Here is a 19,079-nt window from a genome sequence, read left to right on the forward strand (position 1 = left end):
ATTTTATACATGGTAGTTTATACCTCTTAATCCCCTGTCCCATCTTGCCCCTCCCTCCTTCGCTCTCCCTACTAGCAACCACTAGTTTATTCTCTATATCTGAGAGTCCGTTTCTTTTTTGTTATATTCATTCATTTTACTTTTTAGATTCCACATATAAAATATATACAGTATTTGTCTTTATCTGACTTATTTCACTAAGCATAATACCCTCCAGGTCCATCCATGTTGTTGCAAATGGCAAATTTTCATTCTTTCTTATGGCTGAGTAGTATTCCATTGTATTGGGATGTATATCTATATCTATCTATATATCTATATCTATCTATATATCTATATCTATATCTATCTATCTATCATCTGTCTATCTATCTATCTATCTATCTATCTCACATCTTCTTTACCCATTCATCTGTTGACGGATACTTAGGTTGCATCCATTTCTTGGCTGTTGTAAATAATGCTTCTATGAACATTGGGGTGCATATATCTTTTCAAATTAATGTTTTCGTTTTCTTCAGATATATACCCAGGAGTGAAATTGCTGGATCATACGGTAGTTCTAAGTTTTTTGAGGAACCCCCCTACTATTTTTCCACAGTGGCTGCACCAAATTTACATTCCCACCAACAGTGTATAAGGGTTCCTTTTTCTCCACATCCTCTCCAACATTTGTTATTTGTAGACTTTCTGATGATCGCCATTCTGACAGATGTGAGGTGATATCTCATTGTGATTTTGATTTGCAATGTTGAGCATCTTTTCACATACCTGTTGGATATATGTATGTCTTCTTTGCAGAAATGTCTATTCAGGTCTCCTTCCCATTTTTTTGATAGTGTTGTTTGTTTTTTTCAATATTGAGTTGCATAAGTTATTTTTATACTTTAGATATAATGCCTTGTCAGTCACAACATCTGCAAATATTTACTCCCACTCCATAGGTTGTCTTTTTGTTTTGTGGATAGTTTCCTTTGCTGTTCAAAAGCTTTTAAGTTTGATTAGGTCCCATTTGTTTATTTTTGCTTTTACTTCTTTTGCCGTGGGAGACTGATCTAAGAAAATACTGCTACGATTTATGTCAGAGAATATTTTGCTTATGTTCCCTTCTAGAAATTTTGTGGTGTCATGTCTCATATTTAGGTCTTTAAGCCACATTTAGTTTTTTTATGCATATTGTGTGAAGTTTTCTAATTTCATTGATTGACATGTAGCTTTCCAGCTTTCTGAGAACAGCTTGTTAAAGAGACTGTCTTATCCATTGTATATTCTTGCCTACTTTGTTGTAGATTAATTGAGCATAGGTGCATGGATTTATCTCTGGGCTCTGTATTCTACTTCATTGATCCATATGTCTGTCTTTGTGCCAATACCATGCTGCTTTGATTACTGAAGCTTTGTAGTATTGTCTGAAGTCTGGGAGGGTTATGCCTCCAGCTTTGTTCTTTTTCTCAGGATTGCTTTGGCAATTCTGGGTCTTTTGCAGTTCCATATAAATTTTAGGATTATTTGCCCTAGTTCTGTGAAAAATGTCATACGGATGACATTAAATCTGTAGATTGCTTTGGGTAGTATGGCCATTTTAACAATATTCATTCTTCCAATCCAAGAGAACAGGATATCTTTCCATTTCTTTTAATTATCTTCAGTTTCCTTTATCAATGTTATATAGTGCTTAGTGTATAGGACTTTCACCTCTCTGGTTAAATTACTCCTAGGTATTTTATTTTTATTTTTTTGATGAGATTTTAAATGGAATTATTCTTTACTTTCTCTTTTTGATATTTTATTGTTAGTGAAAATAAATGGAACAGATTTATTTATATTAATCTTGTATCCTGCTACTTTGATGAATTGATTTATTTGTTTTTGTGTCAAGACTTTAGGGTTCTCTATATAGAGTACCATGTCAACTGCAAAGAGTGACAGTTTTACCCCCTCCCTTCCAATTTAGGATACATTTTATTTCTTTTTCTTGTTAGGCTGCTGTGGATAGGACTTCCAATACTATGTTGAATAGAAATGGTGACAGTGGACATCTTAGTCTTGCTACTGAATTTAGTAGGAAGGCTATCAGCTTTTCACCATTATGATGTTTGCTGTGGTTTGTTGTAGATGGCTTTTATTATGTTGAGATATGTCCCCTCTATACCCACTTTGGTGAGAATTTTTATCATAAATGGATGTTGAATTTTATCAAAAACTTTTTTCTGAGTCTATTGAGATGATCATGTTTTTGTTAAGGTGGTGTATCACATTGATTTTTTTTTATGTCAAACCATTCTTGTGACCCTGGAATGAATCCAACTTAGCCATGGTGTATGATCTTTTTTTAAGTATTCTTGGATTTGGTTTGCTAATATTTTGTTAAGAATTTTTCATCTATATTCGTCAAAGATGTTGGCCTATAATTTTTTTTTTGGCAGTGTCTTTTTCTGGTTTTAGTATCAGGGTGATGGTGGCTTCATAAAATGAATTTGGGACTGTTCTCTTCGATTTTTTGGAATTGTTTGAGCAAAATAGGCATAAGTTATTTGTATGCTTGGTATTCCCCAGCTCTTAGCTTCATTGATCTTTTCTATTTTTTTAGTCTCTACTTATTTCTGCTCTGATATTTATGATTTCTTTCCTTCTACTAACTTTAGGTTTCACTTGTTCTTGTTTTTCTAGTTCCTTTGGGTATAAAGTTAGGTTTTCTATTTGAGATTTTTTGTTTCTTGAGGTAGGCTTTTATCACTATTTATAAATTTCCCCCTTAGAAACACCTTTGCTGTGTCCCATAGATTTTGGACCATTGTGTTTTCATTTTCATATGTCTCCCATATTTTATTTCTTCTTTCATTTCTTCAGTGATCCACTGGTTTAGTAGCTTATTGTTTAGCCTCCACATGTTGGTATTTTTTGCAGTTTTTTTCTTGTAGTTGATTTCTAGTCTCATAGTGTTGTGGTTAGAAAAGTTGCTTGATATTGTCTCAATTTTCTTAAATTTACTGAGACTGATTTTGTGGTCTAGCATGTGATATATCCTGGAGAATTTTCAACGTGGACATGAAAAGATTGTGTAATCTGCTGCTTTTGGATGGAATGTTCTATCTATATCCATAATCTACCTATCTATCTATCTATTAAATTCATCTGGTCTTAATGGGTCATTTAAGGCCAGTGCTTCCTTGTTGATTTTCTGTCTAGATGATCTGTCTGTTGACGTAAGTGGGCTGTTAAAGTCCCTTACTATTATTGTGTTACTGTCAATTTCTCTCTTTATGTCTGTTAATATTTGCTTTATGTATTTAGGTGGTCCTGCGTTGGGTGCATATATATTTGCAATTGTTATATCTTCTTCTTGGATCGATCCCTTTATCATTATGCAATGTCCTTCTTTGTCTCTTGTTACAGTCTTTGTTTTAAAGTCTATTTTGTCGATATAAATACTGATGCACCAGCTTTCTTTTGATTTCCATTTTCCTGGAATATCTTTTTCCATCCTTTCACTTTCAGTCTGTGTGTAGCTTTAGATCTAAAGTCAGTCTCTTATAAGCAGCATATATATGGGTCTTGTTTTTGTATCCATTTGGCCAGTCTGTATCTTGGGATTTAAGCATATTGTTCATGTAAATTTATAGTAATTATTGATATGTATGTACTGATTGCCATTTTGTTAATTGTTTTGGGGTTGTTTTTGTAGTTATTTTTTGTTCTTTTGTTCTTTTGCTCTCTTCCTTTATGATTAGATGGCATTCTTTAGTGTTATGTTTGGATTCCTTTCTATTTTGTGTGTATTTATCATTATAGATTTTTGGTTTGTAATTGTCATGAGGTATACATTATTATTTTAAGTTGCTGATCTCTCAAGTTCAAATGAATTTTAACAACACTGTATTTTTATCATCCCACATTTATTGTTTTTGACCTCATATTTTACATCTTTTTCTTTTGTGTATAGCTTAACTAGTTATTGTGGATATATATTTCTTTCTTTTTTTTTTTTTAAGATGTTGGGGGTAGGAGTTTATTAATTAATTTATTTTTGCTGTGTTGGGTCTTCGTTTCTGTGCGAGGGCTTTCTCTGGTTGTGGCAAGCGGGGGCCACTCTTCATCGCGGTGCGTGGGCCTCTCACTATCGCGGCCTCTCCTATTGCGGAGCACAGGCTCCAGACGCGCAGGCTCAGTAGTTGTGGCTCACGGGCCTAGTCGCTCTGCAGCATGTGGGATCCTCCCAGAGCAGGGCTCGAACCTGTGTCCCCTGCATTAGCAGGCAGACTCTCAACCACTGCGCCACCAGGGAAGCCCTGTGGATATATATTTGATTTGACTACATTTGTCTCTTAGCCTTACTAGCTTGTATGTGGTTGATTTACTGCCTTTACTATACATTGCCTTTACCAATGAGATTTTTTCTTTTGTAATTTTCCTGTTTCTAGTTGTGGCCTTTTCTTTTTCACTTAGAGAAGTCCCTTTAACATTTGTTGTAAAACTGGTTTGGTGGTGCCAAACTCTTTTAGCTTTTGCTTGTCCATGAAACTCTATCAAATCTGAATGAAAGCCTTGCTGGGTGTGTATTCTTGGTTGTAGCTCTTTGCCTTTCATCTCATTAAATATATTGCACCAGTCCTTTCTCACCTGAAGAATTTCTGCTTAAAAGTCAGCAGATAGATTTATGAGTTTCCTTTTCTGTAACTTGTTGCTTTTCTCTTGCTGCTTTTTAATACTCCCTCTTTAATTTCTGACATTTTAACTGCAATGTGTCTTGGTCTGGTACTCTTTGGCATGATCCTGTATGGGACACTCTGTGCTTTCTTAACCTGGATGTTTGTTTTCTCTTCCAGTTTAAGGACATTTTCATCTTTTATGTCTTCAAATATGTCCTCTGCCCCTACTCTCTCTCTTCTCCTCCTGAGACTGCCCTATAATGTGAATGGTAGTAAACTGTCCTCATTTCTTCTTATTCTTTTTTCTGTTCAACTTCAGACATTTCCACTATTCTGTCTTCCAGCTCACTGATCTGTTCCTCTGTATCATCTAATGTACTATTTGTTCCTTCTAGTGTATTCTGAAATTTCAGTTATTATTTTCTTCACCTCTGTTTGGTTCTTCTTTGTATTTTTCTTTGTTGGAGATTTCTAACTTCTTATTCTGTTCATCCAATGTTCTCCTGAGTTTTTGCACATCTTTACAGTCATTCCCTTGAACCCTTTATTGGGTAGATTGCATATCTCCACTTCACTTAGTTTCCCTTCTGGGTTTTACCTTGTTCCTTTTTTTTTTTTTTTTTTTGGAACTTATTTCTCTGTCACCTCATTTTGCCTAATTTGCTGTTTTTATATCAATGTATTTGGTAGGTTGGTTACACTTTCCAATCTTGGAGAAGGGACCTTTTGTAGGAGATGTTCTATGCTTCCCAGCAGTGCACTCCCATCTGGTTACCAGAGCTATATGCTCTGGGGTGCCCCCTATGTAGGCTGCATGTGTCCTTCTGTGGTGGTGGACTGACTACTATGGACTATCTAGCAGTTGTGGTTGGTTCCTGGTCCAGTTGGTGGCCAGAACCTGTCTTGTGCAGAGGCTGCTGGCCACTGGTGAGTGGGGCCAGGTCATGACATGGCTGGCTGTGGAGCCTCAGGGGGCTCCAGGGCTAGTGTTGACCTATTGGTAGGTGGAGTCAAGTTCTGGGGTGGGTGGTTGTTAAGCTGGGGTTCCTGGATTTAGTATCAAACTGATGGTAGGAGGGACTGGTTCCTGACATGGCTGGCTTCAGGGTCCAGGGTATCCTAAAGCTGGTGTCAGCTCACTTGTGATTGGGGCTGGATCCTGGTGTGGATTGCTGAGGGTTCCAAGGTGTCTTGGAGCTTGTGTCAACCTGCTGGTAGGCAGGCCAGGGCCCAGGATGTCCTGGGAGTAGTGCTGGCCCATGGATGGGTGGACCCAGGACATTAGGTGAATGCACAAAACTGCACTCATTTGAACTGAACCATATAGGTATACACAAAATGAACACACATCCATTAAAAACTTAGCAGTTACCTTAATTCACTGTTATCTTTTAAGTTTTCATATTTGTGGATATCTATATAAACAGACAGATATCAACACTCAAAACAGGTCTAAATATCTTGATTCAAAAAGGCCAAGCAGTGCATGTAAAAGTAAAGCTTTAAGTATTAAAGAGAAGTTTGAAATAATAGTAATTTTAAAGCAATGAGAGAACATGTGGTAGCTCCTCAGCAACAGGCATAAAGGAATATACATTGCAGACCATCAGAGAAAACACTGAAAAGATAAATAAAGTCCATCACTGGAACAACTTCAAGTGTTGCAAAGTCAATAAGAAGAGGGCCTAAAAAAATAGAAGCAGTGGAAAAATTGTGCATATGGGTTAAAAACCAAACAGTGAAAAAATTAGAAACTTTTTCCACAAAGAGAAATCACTACCTGTATTCAAAGAGCTTAAATATAAACTGCTGTAGCTTACAAAATTGGGTCCTTCGTGCTAGTATTGGCTAGTATGGTGGTGTCAAATAGTGCTAGATCTGTAGGGCTGGAAACACAATTCTAGAGTGACTTGTTATTTTTCTATCAGGATTTGGATGGTATTTTTACAGCCTTTTGGCATTCATTATTGCTTTTAAAAATAACCTAACAGTGCTGTCGTCCTTCTAGGAAGGTCATTTTCTCTCCAGTTGCTTTCAACATCTTGTCTTTGAGGTTTGCCATTTCACTATGCTGGGTCTAGACATGGATGTCACATTAGTTATACTACTTGGAATCTGTTGGCCTCCTTGAATTGTGGATTAATGTGACTGATGAATTCTGGAAAATTCTCAGCCATTATCTCTTCAAAATCCTATTTCTCTCCTCTGCTATTGATACTTCAATTAAACATATGTTGGAGTTTCTCATTATATCCTTGTTACTGTTTAACTCTCTTTCATATTTTCTATTTCTTTTTCTCTCCTGCATCTGGATAATTATGATGAATATTTCATTTCACTAATTCTCTCTTCACTTGTGTCTATATGCTTCTAGTCCCATTTACTGAGTTTTCAGCAGGTGGCAGAAATAGAAAACTGGTACAAGAGAATTGTAAAACCAGAAAATTATTGTTAACATTTGAGTGACACCAATAAAGACGATTCATTCACCTATTTGTCATAGTCCCTAACTTGTCAGTATGGATTACCTCAGAAGCAAATCATAAGCCAAGAATTTAAGTGCATGTAGTATGTTTGGGGTGTGATCTCAAGAAACACTGGTATGGAATTGAAGAAGCGAGACAGGAAAAGAAGGAACAAAGGGCTTACTATCAAGCAAGTTACCATTGAAAGCAACTGAAGCATAATACTTCTGAGGAACTCTGGAAGAATAGTGTTTCTCCAACTTTAGAATGTATAAACATCACCTATTTAAGCACAGATTCTTTGGCCCCACTCCAAGAGATTTTGATACAGTAATTTTGGAGTGGATTCTAAGAATTTGCATTTCTAACCAACTCTCAAGCAATGGTGATGTTATTGTTACAAGTCAGTGGATCACACTTTAAGCAGTGGTGTAGAACACACTTCTGAGGACATTATCCTCCTCAAGAGGCAAGAGAACTGGGGTGTTTATTCACCATCTACCATCAGTCATTGCTCTAAAAAGACTGCTTTCAGACAGTATTAATACCCTGGTACTTCCTGCCTGCCTGCACATAGGCCATACAGGTATCTGCTGCCAGGAGAACCCCCTCAGGGAATGAGTCAAATGTGCTGGCAATTGGAAATCAGGTTGGCATGTACTGAAATGGAAAGTGCCAAGGTAATGTGAACAGAGTACTGACATTTGCCATACTGCCATATATGGTGTCATGGGGAAAATAAACATTAAACAAGAAATTACACAAATAACTTACAATTATGATGTGCTGTAAAAGTAAATTACATGAGACTACCCCTAAATATAGCTTCATATTATTTCAGGTGGCAACTTTTCACAAACTGTTAAACACAAACTCCAGATTGATATTATATACAATAGCCATTATTGGATGTACAGTATTTTATTTGAAGTCACTGTGATCGACAGTTTATATTGCAAATGTGTGCAGAATCATTATTTTCCATTTTGTTTCATTTGGATAAAACTTAGCTAGGATTACTTTGTTCTATAAACCTTAAATTGCAAATATGGAAGAAAGCTATGTTTACCTCAGTTATTTTATTTTATTTTTTTTGCGGTATGCGGGCCTCTCACTGTTGTGGCCTCTCCCATTGCGCAGCACAGGCTCCAGACACGCAGGCTCAGTGGCCATGGCTCACGGGCCCAGCCGCTCCATGGCATGTGGGATCCTCCCGGACCAAGGCACAAACCCACGTCCCCCTCATCGGCAGGTGGACTCCCAACCACTAAAACACCAGGGAAGGCCCTCAGTAATTTTTTTCATTAAATTGTTTCACCAAGAGAAACTCTAAACTAGTATTTTGAGAAGTATGTTATAATCTATTCTGTTATATATGTCCTCTTTATTTTGTAAATCTTACTCACTTTCCTATCCAAATATATTTATTTCCCTAAAGAGTTAGCAACTACAATGTTAGGGAACAGTCCATAAAAATTCAGGGGTTCCAAGAGCACCTTCAGATTTGATAATTTGTTGGAAGGACTCAGAACTCACTGAAAGCTGTTATATTCACAGTTAATAGTTTATTACAAGGAAAGGAGACATTAAAATCAGCCCAGGTAAGAGGCACTTAGTACAGAGTCTAAGAAAGTAATACAGAGCTTCCAGTCTTCTACAAGTCATGGACAGTGTTATTTTCCTGGTATCAATGTGTGACAACACACAGTACTCCCAACCAGGGAAGCTCACCTGAGCCTTGGTGTCCAGAGCCTTTACTCTGGCTCTATCACAGTGGCACGACTGACAGCCCATATGGCTGATTTCAGTTTCTAGCCCCTTAGGAAGTTGAGCTGATATTGCTTGACCCAAAGTCCCATCCTAAATCACACTGTTAACTATCTGGCTTGGCCCAAGGTCCCAAGGCAAACAAAGACACTTCTATCAGCCATGACACTCCAAGAGCTTAGAGATTACCTCACAAAAGCCAAGGGTAAAAAACCAGATCTCTTTTGGGGCAAGTTTAAATTCTTTACTACACTGAACCTTACCCTGCTATCATTGTGTGCAGTCATTACACTAAATAGCTCCTATATTTTCCTTTACCTTACTAATCTTAACTGCCACATTATGATATTGATAAAAATGTAACTAGGTGTGAACTTCTGTAATGAATGTGCTTTTAATAACTGCTAGACTTTGATTTGTATTTGGGGAAAAAATCAGTTTACATGATATTTGAAACAACCCAAGATTCAAAGCTCAATCATATTCTAGTATCACCAGTATCATCTTCTTTTCCATATATAGGTCTTCATTACTACAATATGTCATATTTTACAAAACAATGCTCAGGATAATCAATCCACTATGGAATACTTTTTTTTTTTTTTTTTTTTTTTGCGGTATGCGGGCCTCTCTCTGTTGTGGCCTCTCCCATTGTGGAGCACAGGCTCTGGACGCGCAGGCTCAGTGGCCATGGCTCACGGGCCCAGCTGCTCCGCGGCACGTGGGATCTTCCCGGACCAGGGCACGAACCCATGTCCCTTGCATCGGCAGGCGGACTCTCAACAACTGGGCCACCCGGGAAGCCCTGGAATACTTTTTATTGAATATCAGAATGAAAATTTGGCCTTTTGAAAAACTATCAGTGTACATCAGATAATTATATTACCCTTTCATGAGATGATTACCCTACTTTAAGAAAATTATTTTAGAGTTCATTGTGCTCTCTCTGAGGCAGCAAAGAGAGCTTCCTAAAACTAGCTAAAAACCTAAAGATTGCTACTGTTTAAATATTAGCTATTGGTATTTCTAAATTGTTATGTTTCAGATCACCTCTGTAAAACAAACTATTGAGTGATATGTGTACATGTAAAAATGTAGCATCTAATCATCCTTTAACAGAAAGTCCTAACAATTTTATTTTTGTTACAGTTAGATATCAGAATGCCCCCTGCTGGTCACTTTGTAATATATCCATACAAATGTCCATTTTCTAAAATGACTAGTGTGAACATTTAAAATCTTGACAGAAAAAAATAAGTGTTATGTTGGAAACAAAGCCTATATTTTACAAATGAGAAATTCTGATGCATTATTTATGAAAATATTATGTAATATTAAAATTAGTAAACAAATTATTTTCCAATGTTGATCAATTCTTTTACAAAAGCATTAAAACATTTTTTTAATCTTGAAGAGAAAAAACATTCCTCTGAATTAATATAATAAGCACCAACAAAAAGTGTTCTCCAAATTAGAAAAAAATACTTTATCTAAAAATTAATGCCAGAATTTTTAATGATGGTATAATAGTTAAGTAGCTAAGAAAATTCTTATAATTAAGTTATAAAACATATTTAGTATTATTTAGTATTATTTTCTGTCTTAAGCTCTTGGGAGAGAACATTTTTGCCAAAAGATGCAATAGCACTAAATTTTAACATAAATGCAACAAAGAAGTAATTAAACATATTTTTAATCCATAAACAGCAGCATATCATAACGTAATGAATAATCACCATAAGAATGATAGACAGTAAATTTACATATATATTACTTTCTAAAAAACTTTGACATACTAAAGCTATTAAAAATACCTATGGGAAATTAAAGCATAAATTAATATTATTAAATTTAAAAATATATCTTCTGAATACTTCCACTTAGTTGCTTAGCTACAAAAATATTTTCATTCTTTATTATGTTTATAAAATTCTAAACATTAAACCAAATGCAAAATCTCAGGCTGAGGTTTTAGAATATTAGTTGTTTTTAAGGATTTCCTGCCCTCCAGTGGTATCTGCCTTAATATTTTCATTGCCCCTTTCAACATTACAAGAAGACACATCTTTTCTACATTTACATTTTGAAATTATATCACATTGTATGGCAGCATCTAATTTTTCTTCCATTACAGGTTCACTCTCCGTTTGTATCCATGCATCACACCTTGCAACCTGTAGAATGCAGTTATTATTGGTTACGTTTTGCAATATATGTGCTGAATTACACTGAGACTGTGGAAACTGATCTATATTACTATTCATTGAGAACTGGTTAAAATCCTCATTTTGTTTATGAAATTTGGCATTGTTTTTAATAATCCTATCACATGGAAGTTTCTCCATGCTTTCTAAATAAAAATTATTAGTTGTTTCTTTGGTTTGATGGATCTCCTATTTGAACCTTCAATTTGATCTTCACCTTCAGATGGCTAAAAGAAATTTAGTAATTTTGCTGTTAATGATGCTTAAATTAAAAAAAAATCATTTAATCACCTCAAAGCAGACATTCTTAAAATTCACATTATAGAAAATTTCAAAAAAAGAAGAGACTTTGGCAGGTGGCAAATCAACCTAGATTTTTAATTTTTTTTAATCAAGGTTATGGATTTTAAAATAGCGTGAAACAATAATAATAATCCTTATATTAAAGATGCAAAAGCACAAAAAAGAGAAGATTTTTGTCATTTATTAGTCTTCATATTCATAGGTGACATCACCCTACTACCTTTTCACAGAAAGGAAATGAAATACAACATATACTCTTCAACTACTTAAAAAGAGTGAAGTAGAAGTATAACTTTGAAAGAAAAGGCTAACACATACAGTTTGTTTTAATATTCACTCATTGAGTCATTAAGTCAAAAATATCTATATTGTATCTTTCACGGGCTCAGTCTCAAAAAAGACTCATTAAGAATGGTATCAGCTAACAGGAAATCAAATAGACAAAAGAAAGGTTAAACAGCAATAAATATCAAAACTGTTATATAAAAACTCAAATTTTAAGAACTTTTAATAGGTCTAGATTTCAATTTAGTAGTTTGAATTTTTCAACTTCAAGAAAAATTTATCTTTTAATTACTGAACTAACCAAAATACTGTTTTAATAAAAATCTTATATGAAAGTATTGATTATTCTAGCTAAAGATAAAAAGCAAAGTTAACATAAAAAAACCTAAAATGAGATATAGGCCTCAGCTGACTGGCACTAAAATAGGAAAAGTAAGCCCAAGAAACAGCATTAAAACTGGCAGGGCATAAATTAGAGAAAATAGGATCAGTACATTTATTTATTCAAGAAATAAATACTCAGCACCTGCAATGTGAGTGAAGCAGACATATTTGCTGCTCTCTATAGCACACACTCTTATGGGTGGAAATGACGTTAATCAAATAATTACACACAAGCATATGTAATTACAAGTTGAAAAAAGCATTATGAAGAGCAAGCATGAAGCACTTCAAGAGCATAACTAAGGGGCCTAATTTAGATTGAAAAGCCAAGGAGGGGCTTTCAAAAGAAGTGACATATTTAAGCTGTGACCTAAAGGATGAATAACAGTAAGGTAAGAAACAGAATATATAAATGTGCTGAAGCAGAAAAGAGACTTAATAAGCTAAGGAAGTGGAATGTCAGTATGTGTGAAGTGTGGTGAGAGAGGAATACTAGAAGTTGGAGATGTAGCCAGGGGCTAGATCACACATGGCCTGTCACTAGTGAAAGCAGTTTAGATTCTAAAGTAAAACAGGAATCCATTGAATAAACATAGAAGTAACATCATTCAGTTTAAGTCTTCAAAAGCCCATGATGACTGTTAAGTAGAGAAAAAGTGGGGCAAGAGTGGAAGTAGAGAGATCTCTTGGGCAACAACCATAATAGTTCAAGAACAAGATGATGGTACCTTAGATTAGGGTACTGACACCTAGTACCCTAGGTGAGAAGTAGATAAATATGCAATTTATTTTGGAGGTAAGAATGGATTGGATCAAGTGATGAAGTGAATATGGTTAAGGAAGGCAGATGAGACAGAAAGAAATGCCAAACTAAAGTTTCTGGCATGAACAACCAAGTGGATAGAAAAGGTATCTACTAATATGGGAACTATCAGAAAAACTGATATGGGAAGATCAGAAGTGTTCAGTTTTTTTGTGAAATATCCAAGAAGATATCCAATAAGAAATTGGACACCTAATTAAGGATCTAAGCTAAAGTCATAAAGTTGAGAATTGTCATCAACCAGGTAATAGTATAAAAAATCAATGGAGTATGTAACATCATCTAGAGTTTGGAGTGTAGGTTAAGAGAAGAATAGGCTCCTGAAGCAAACCCTAAACATTACAACATTTATATACAGGAAAAGGTGGAAGAGAAGTGGGCAAAGGCATAAAGTAGCATTCAGAGAGGTATGCAGGAAACTAAGGTAGTGTGTATCACAAAAGCAAAGAGAAGAAAATATTTCAAGAAAAGAAAAGAATAATTTCTACTAATATTGTTAGAAATTCTTGTACAATAAAAACTGAAAGTTGTCCAATGAATTTGGCATCGTTAGAGGTCACTGGTGTCCTTCCTCAGCAAGAGCAGTTTGGACAGCGAGCTAGAGACAAAAGGTAGATGAAACGAAGATGGAAGAATTAGTGGAGAATTCCATTTAAACGTGATTTGTGAGAAACTCACTCAGAATATAATGCCATTCCAATTATTCAGATTACAGTTCCCACTCAGCATTAAACATGTCACTCCAATTATTCAGATTCTAGTATTTTATAGTTTTCTTCACATAAGTCTTGAGACTTTCTTTTTGTGTGTATTATGGGTTGTTTTAGGTTTTCAATTATTGTGAATGGGTTCTTTTAAAAACTCTTTTAAAAGAAGAATGCATTTATCATATACACACACATACATCTCAGTAAGACTGGGTTTTGTAAATAACAATGAACACATTCATCATCTCATAAGCATGAATGAATGATGCTCACTTACATTTTAATTTACATTCTTCTTACATTTTTAATATTTTCACATTTTTGTTTACATTTATTTTCACTATTATCTCAACTATTTTTTTTCAGAATGAAAAAGTAAACTATGAGAAATACAAATCATTCTAAATTAGTATAGCATATATTAACAAGCAAAAAAAAAAAAAAGAGTATAACTTACCATCTCTGAACTAGAACTGAAACAACTATCTGCTGGCCTTGGGGAGCAACTGGTAGACTGACTACTCTGTGAAGAATCAAGATCTGAAAATAAAAATTTAATTTGTGAAGAATGGTACCTATTAATATGTACATAGGCAGAAGATAGCTGCTGGTAAATAAGTTTAGCTAACATACTATAGAGCATTTTAAAAGTTAAAATTTTGGATATGTGGCAGCTTGCATTTTTGACAGGGTATTATGGATTTATTCTACATGTAAAAGATGTGTATCTACAAGTAAAATGAGGGTACCTAACGTAAGGGAAGAAAGGAGAACAGAGGAAATTGAATTGATTTTTTCCAATACAATGAACCATTTTTTATGAGCAAATAATTTAAAGTGTCAATCTGTAGGAAGGAGAAATAAGCCAAGTTAAGGTACCAGATATTTGCTAATTGAGTAAATGAAGTTCTATCACACAATCAAAACTATATTTAACCTTTAATATGATTTCATAACTATAGAATTTTAAAGCCAGTTATGAATTCAAAATAATATAAGAAGATATATAATCTATTGAAATTTGATGGTGATTGTGACACTGTTAAATTTATTTTTTAAAAAGCTGTATGTAAAAAAACTCAACTCAAAGCAACCAGTATGTTATTCTTTCATTATCTGCCTAATGTGTTCTCTTATGATTACAAGTAAAGTTTAAAAATGGGCCTGAAAAGTAGGTCATGACTCCCTAGAATACATAAATACTATAGATCAACAGTAGCTTCAACCATTCCTCTTCTTTTTTGTGAAAATGAATTTGCTATCCAAAAAAAAAAAAGAAAAAGAAAAAGGTAATGGAATGTGGTGCAACAACACATATTAAATCACATGTCCTCCCATACACAACAGACCATGACTACTATTCATACCTCAGATCAGATCTGATGCCTTCTGTAACAGAATCTAACCGTCAGTCAGCTGAGAGGTAGAGAGAACTTAGGTAAATTCAGTTACCCTTAGTTAATCATTCTAGAAGGAATTTATACCCTACCAAAGCAGGCTCTCCTCAACAGTGGAAAGCAGAGAAAAGAAAAGTGAACAGTAAGATTTTACTAACAACATGATCTAAGGGCATTCCCCCACAACAAGGTTCATTCAGTTCATAAGTATAGTAAACCCATAGTTATTAGTAGAGAAGACAAATGTCTGTTAAATGAATGTCTTACCTCTAACAGTGTAAGAAAGGATATGTAGATTAAAATGGAAATTAAACACTTATTGAGTAATTACCTTATATAAGTCACTTAGTAGTTTTTAGGAATATGTGGCCATAATGCTCAAAGTATTCAGACTCTTGAGATGGAGAAAAAGACATTTACTTTTAAAAAATAGTCACAAAATTAAGCCCAACAATAGAAGTCATAGAAGGTACAAAAGTGGTAGAGACCTAAGTGTGATGAGCTCTAGGGAAAAAAGGTTTAGTGAAGAGTAATAGAGAAAGCACAAGATAAAGAATGGGTTTTGGAAGATGAATAAACAATTTCCCAAAAGACAAGATGAAAAATAGCATATGGGATGGGGGAAAAGAAAGTGTAGAGGTGCACTTTAATACAAAATCAATTTTAGACTGTCTACCAAGGCAGCTAATTGGGGATTAATTAAAGAAGGGTGAAACTATATGAAAGCAGATTGTTAGGAGATTAACTCAATAATCAAGTTATGAAGTGATGAGGATCTGCAATAAAACAGTGGCACTGTGTTGAAGAGGCAAGTGATTCAAATTTCAAGAAAGCTTTCAAATAGCCTCAATTTTTATGTGTATGAACTTAGAAAATTTTTTGTGAATCTGACATAACACTAATTACAAAATCTGAGAAAGATTAAACATGTACATACACACACACGTACATATTATAGGCCAATCTCACTTATAGGATCAATGCAAAAATTGTATATAAATATTAAAACATTTAAATTTAAAATTAAAGAACAAAAAATTTAAAAATTAAATAGAACAGCAAACTTAATCATAATTCATCATGACTTGGTGAGATTTATTTTAGGAATGCTAGAATGGTCCATGTCACAAAATCCATTAGCAAAATTCACCATTTTAAAAGATCTACACCACAATGAGATATCACCTCACACCCATTAAGATGGCTACTTATTGAAAAAAAAAAACAGAAAATAATGTGTTGGCACTGATTTGGAGGAGTTGGAACCCTGGTGCACTATTTGTGGGAATGTAGAATGTTGTAGCTGATATGAAAAACAGTATGAATTGTTCTTCAAAAATTTAAAAACAGAACTTCCATATGATCCAGCAATCCCATTTCTAGGGATATATCCAAAAGAATTGAAAACAGAATCTTGAAGAGATATTTGCACACCCATGTTCACTGCAGAATTATAATAGCCAAGAGGTGGAAGCAACCTAAATGTCTATCGACAAAAGAATGGATACAGAAAATGTGGTTTACACATACTATGGAATATTATTCAGCATTATAAAAGAAGGAAATCCTGTTGTATGCTACAACATGGATGAACCTTGAAAACATTATGCTAAGTGAAATGTCACAAAAAGATAAATATTGTATGATTACATACAATATTTGTATATTGTATGATTACACTTATATTCAAACTCATAGAAACAGAATAGTGGTTGTCAGAGGCTGGGGGGAAGGAGAGGTATACTGTACCCTTTGAAATTGTTGGAAGGGTGAATTTTATGTTATGTGTTTTGGGGTACAAAAAGAGATATATGAGGGAAAGATAATAATCATTTCTACAGATGCCAATAATCACTCTTCCCCAAATTACTAATTGCCTCAAAATCACCTCTAAAAAAACTCTCAATAAAACAATCAACACACACGTGCCTAAGTCCAAAATCCAGACTCTTACTTAATGTAGAAACATGTGATGTACATTCACACTAAAGTAGCAACAAAAACAACGAAAAGTATCTACAGCTAAATCTAATAAAGAACATGCAGAATCTGCTTGAGGAAAACGTTAAAGTGCATAAAGGCATTTTAAACAACTATTAAAGATATAAAATTAGACTGAATTAATAAAAAGGCATCCTTATTCTTATATAGGGCTACTCAACATCATTAGGGTGACAATTCACACTTAATTAATGTATACATTTAGTACTTTCCCAATAAAAATTGAAACGTTTCCTTGGCGGGACTTCCCCAGTGGTCCAGTGGTTAAGACTCCGCACTTCCACTGTAGGGGGCACAGGTTTGATCCCTGGTCGGGGAACTAAGATCCCACATGCCAAGCACTGCACTACCCCCACCAAAAAAAAAACCATTTCCTTGAAGTTACACAAGTTGACTTTAAAGTTTACATGTAAAATTAATCAAAAATAGCCAGAAAAATTCTTTAAGAAGTGCAAAGGGAGGTGTAACTCTTAGAAATTAAACATAGTATAAAGTAATCATAATAAAAATAATGTGATATTAGCACATGAAGATTAGGAAAGATCAATGGAATGATAAAGAAAGCCCCAGAACAGACGGAAGTATATATGGGAAGTTGATACATAAAAAGGTAGTATTACAAATACCTAGGGAAAAGATGCATTTTTAAAAACTCGAATCAGGATAAACTCCTAAAACAGGATAAACTCTAAGTACAAAAATATAAAATCATACTAATACTAGAAGAAAATATAAGTGAATTCATTTGCAACCAGGGAGTGTAAACAGTCTTCCTAATTAAATCCAAAGGTATAAAAGATTGATAATATTAGCTACATTAAAAATGTTAAGACTTTTGCAAAGCAGGAGACACCATAAGCAAAGTAAAAACAGACAAAATAAATCAAAAATTAATAATAAACTAGCAGAAAGTATTTGTGACACATTACAAAGAACTAAATCTCTTTAATATTAATATATAAAGAGCTCTTAACTATCAAGAAAAAGATGTAAAATCTCAATGGGCCTAAGAACATGAATGGAGAGTTCACAGGAAAAAAATCACAAATAGCCATTACACATTTTTAAAAGATGCTCAACTGCACTCATAGAAAAAGAAGTGCAAACTGAAACTTCTATCTATATATCTTTATAAGATTCACAAAAATTCCTAAGTTTGACCACAATCCCTGTTGGTGAGGCTGTGGAATAAAAAGCACATTTCCGGTAGGATTACAAAATGATGCAATGGGGAATTTGGAAATTTCTATCAAAATCAAATTTTGGCAATAACTATCAAAAAAACACCCCACAATGTATCTCTTTGACTCAGCAATCCCACTTCTAGAAATTACCCTGAAAATGTACCTCCACAGTTAAGAAATATGTGTCCAAAGTTGTTCACTGCACATTGTTTGTAAGAAAGATACTTGAAACAACCTAAATGTCCACCAACAGGGCACTGACTGAGTAAACTATAGATCATCCACAATGGGCATAAATAAAGGATGAATAAATGTCCAGTACTAATATGAGGAAATCTACAGAAAATTTATTAAATAAATCCATTTAATTCATCTATAAAATATACTGTATTAAATAAAATATCCTACATTACATTTAGAGTGCAAAGAGCAGGGAACTAAGACACAAATATATGTGCATTTATACACATCAGGCTTTATTTAGAAAAAAAGTCCACTGGAACGATAAACAGTAAACCAACAAAAAATAGCTACTCACATGAGGCAGAAGGAAATAGGGCAGACAGGAGAGGGATAGAAACCAAATTAATGCTTTACATCTTAAAAAAATTAAATTAAGTAAAAAAGGAAAAAATCCATACAGATTTCTAGGTATCCCAATAGACTAGATATGCTGAAGAATCATTCCACTGCAAAATATCTAAAAAGTGCCAGAAAGTGCTGTCAATAAAAAGACAATATAGAATAAAAAGACCACTCAAATATGAAATATCTGCTACTCAAATATGAAATATCTGCTACACAGGAGTCTACAAGCAATCTGAATCTAGGATATATAAAAGTTATAAAGGACTAAGATATACAAAAGACACATCCCATAAAGAAAGCCAAACTTCCTAAAAGAAACACA

The 19,079-nt window shown here is 34.3% G+C and overlaps 1 protein-coding gene across 1 annotated transcript in view; it reads right to left on the bottom strand.

The window, feature by feature from the left end:
• Positions 1 to 10,860: 10,860 nt before the first annotated feature.
• REDIC1 (regulator of DNA class I crossover intermediates 1) overlaps positions 10,861 to 19,079 on the bottom strand; it is a gene marked incomplete at its 3' end in the record, with an annotated part of 58,320 nt that continues 50,101 nt past the window's right edge. The window contains 3 exon segments of the mRNA XM_081248142.1: positions 10,861 to 11,264; positions 11,267 to 11,312; positions 14,045 to 14,127. Of these exon segments, the coding sequence (XP_081104268.1) occupies positions 10,861 to 11,264; positions 11,267 to 11,312; positions 14,045 to 14,127 (533 nt within the window).

The sequence above is a fragment of the Mesoplodon bidens genome (assembly GCF_964165515.1).
Source record: "Mesoplodon bidens genome assembly, chromosome: 11".
NCBI classification, from domain to species: domain Eukaryota; kingdom Metazoa; phylum Chordata; class Mammalia; order Artiodactyla; family Ziphiidae; genus Mesoplodon; species Mesoplodon bidens.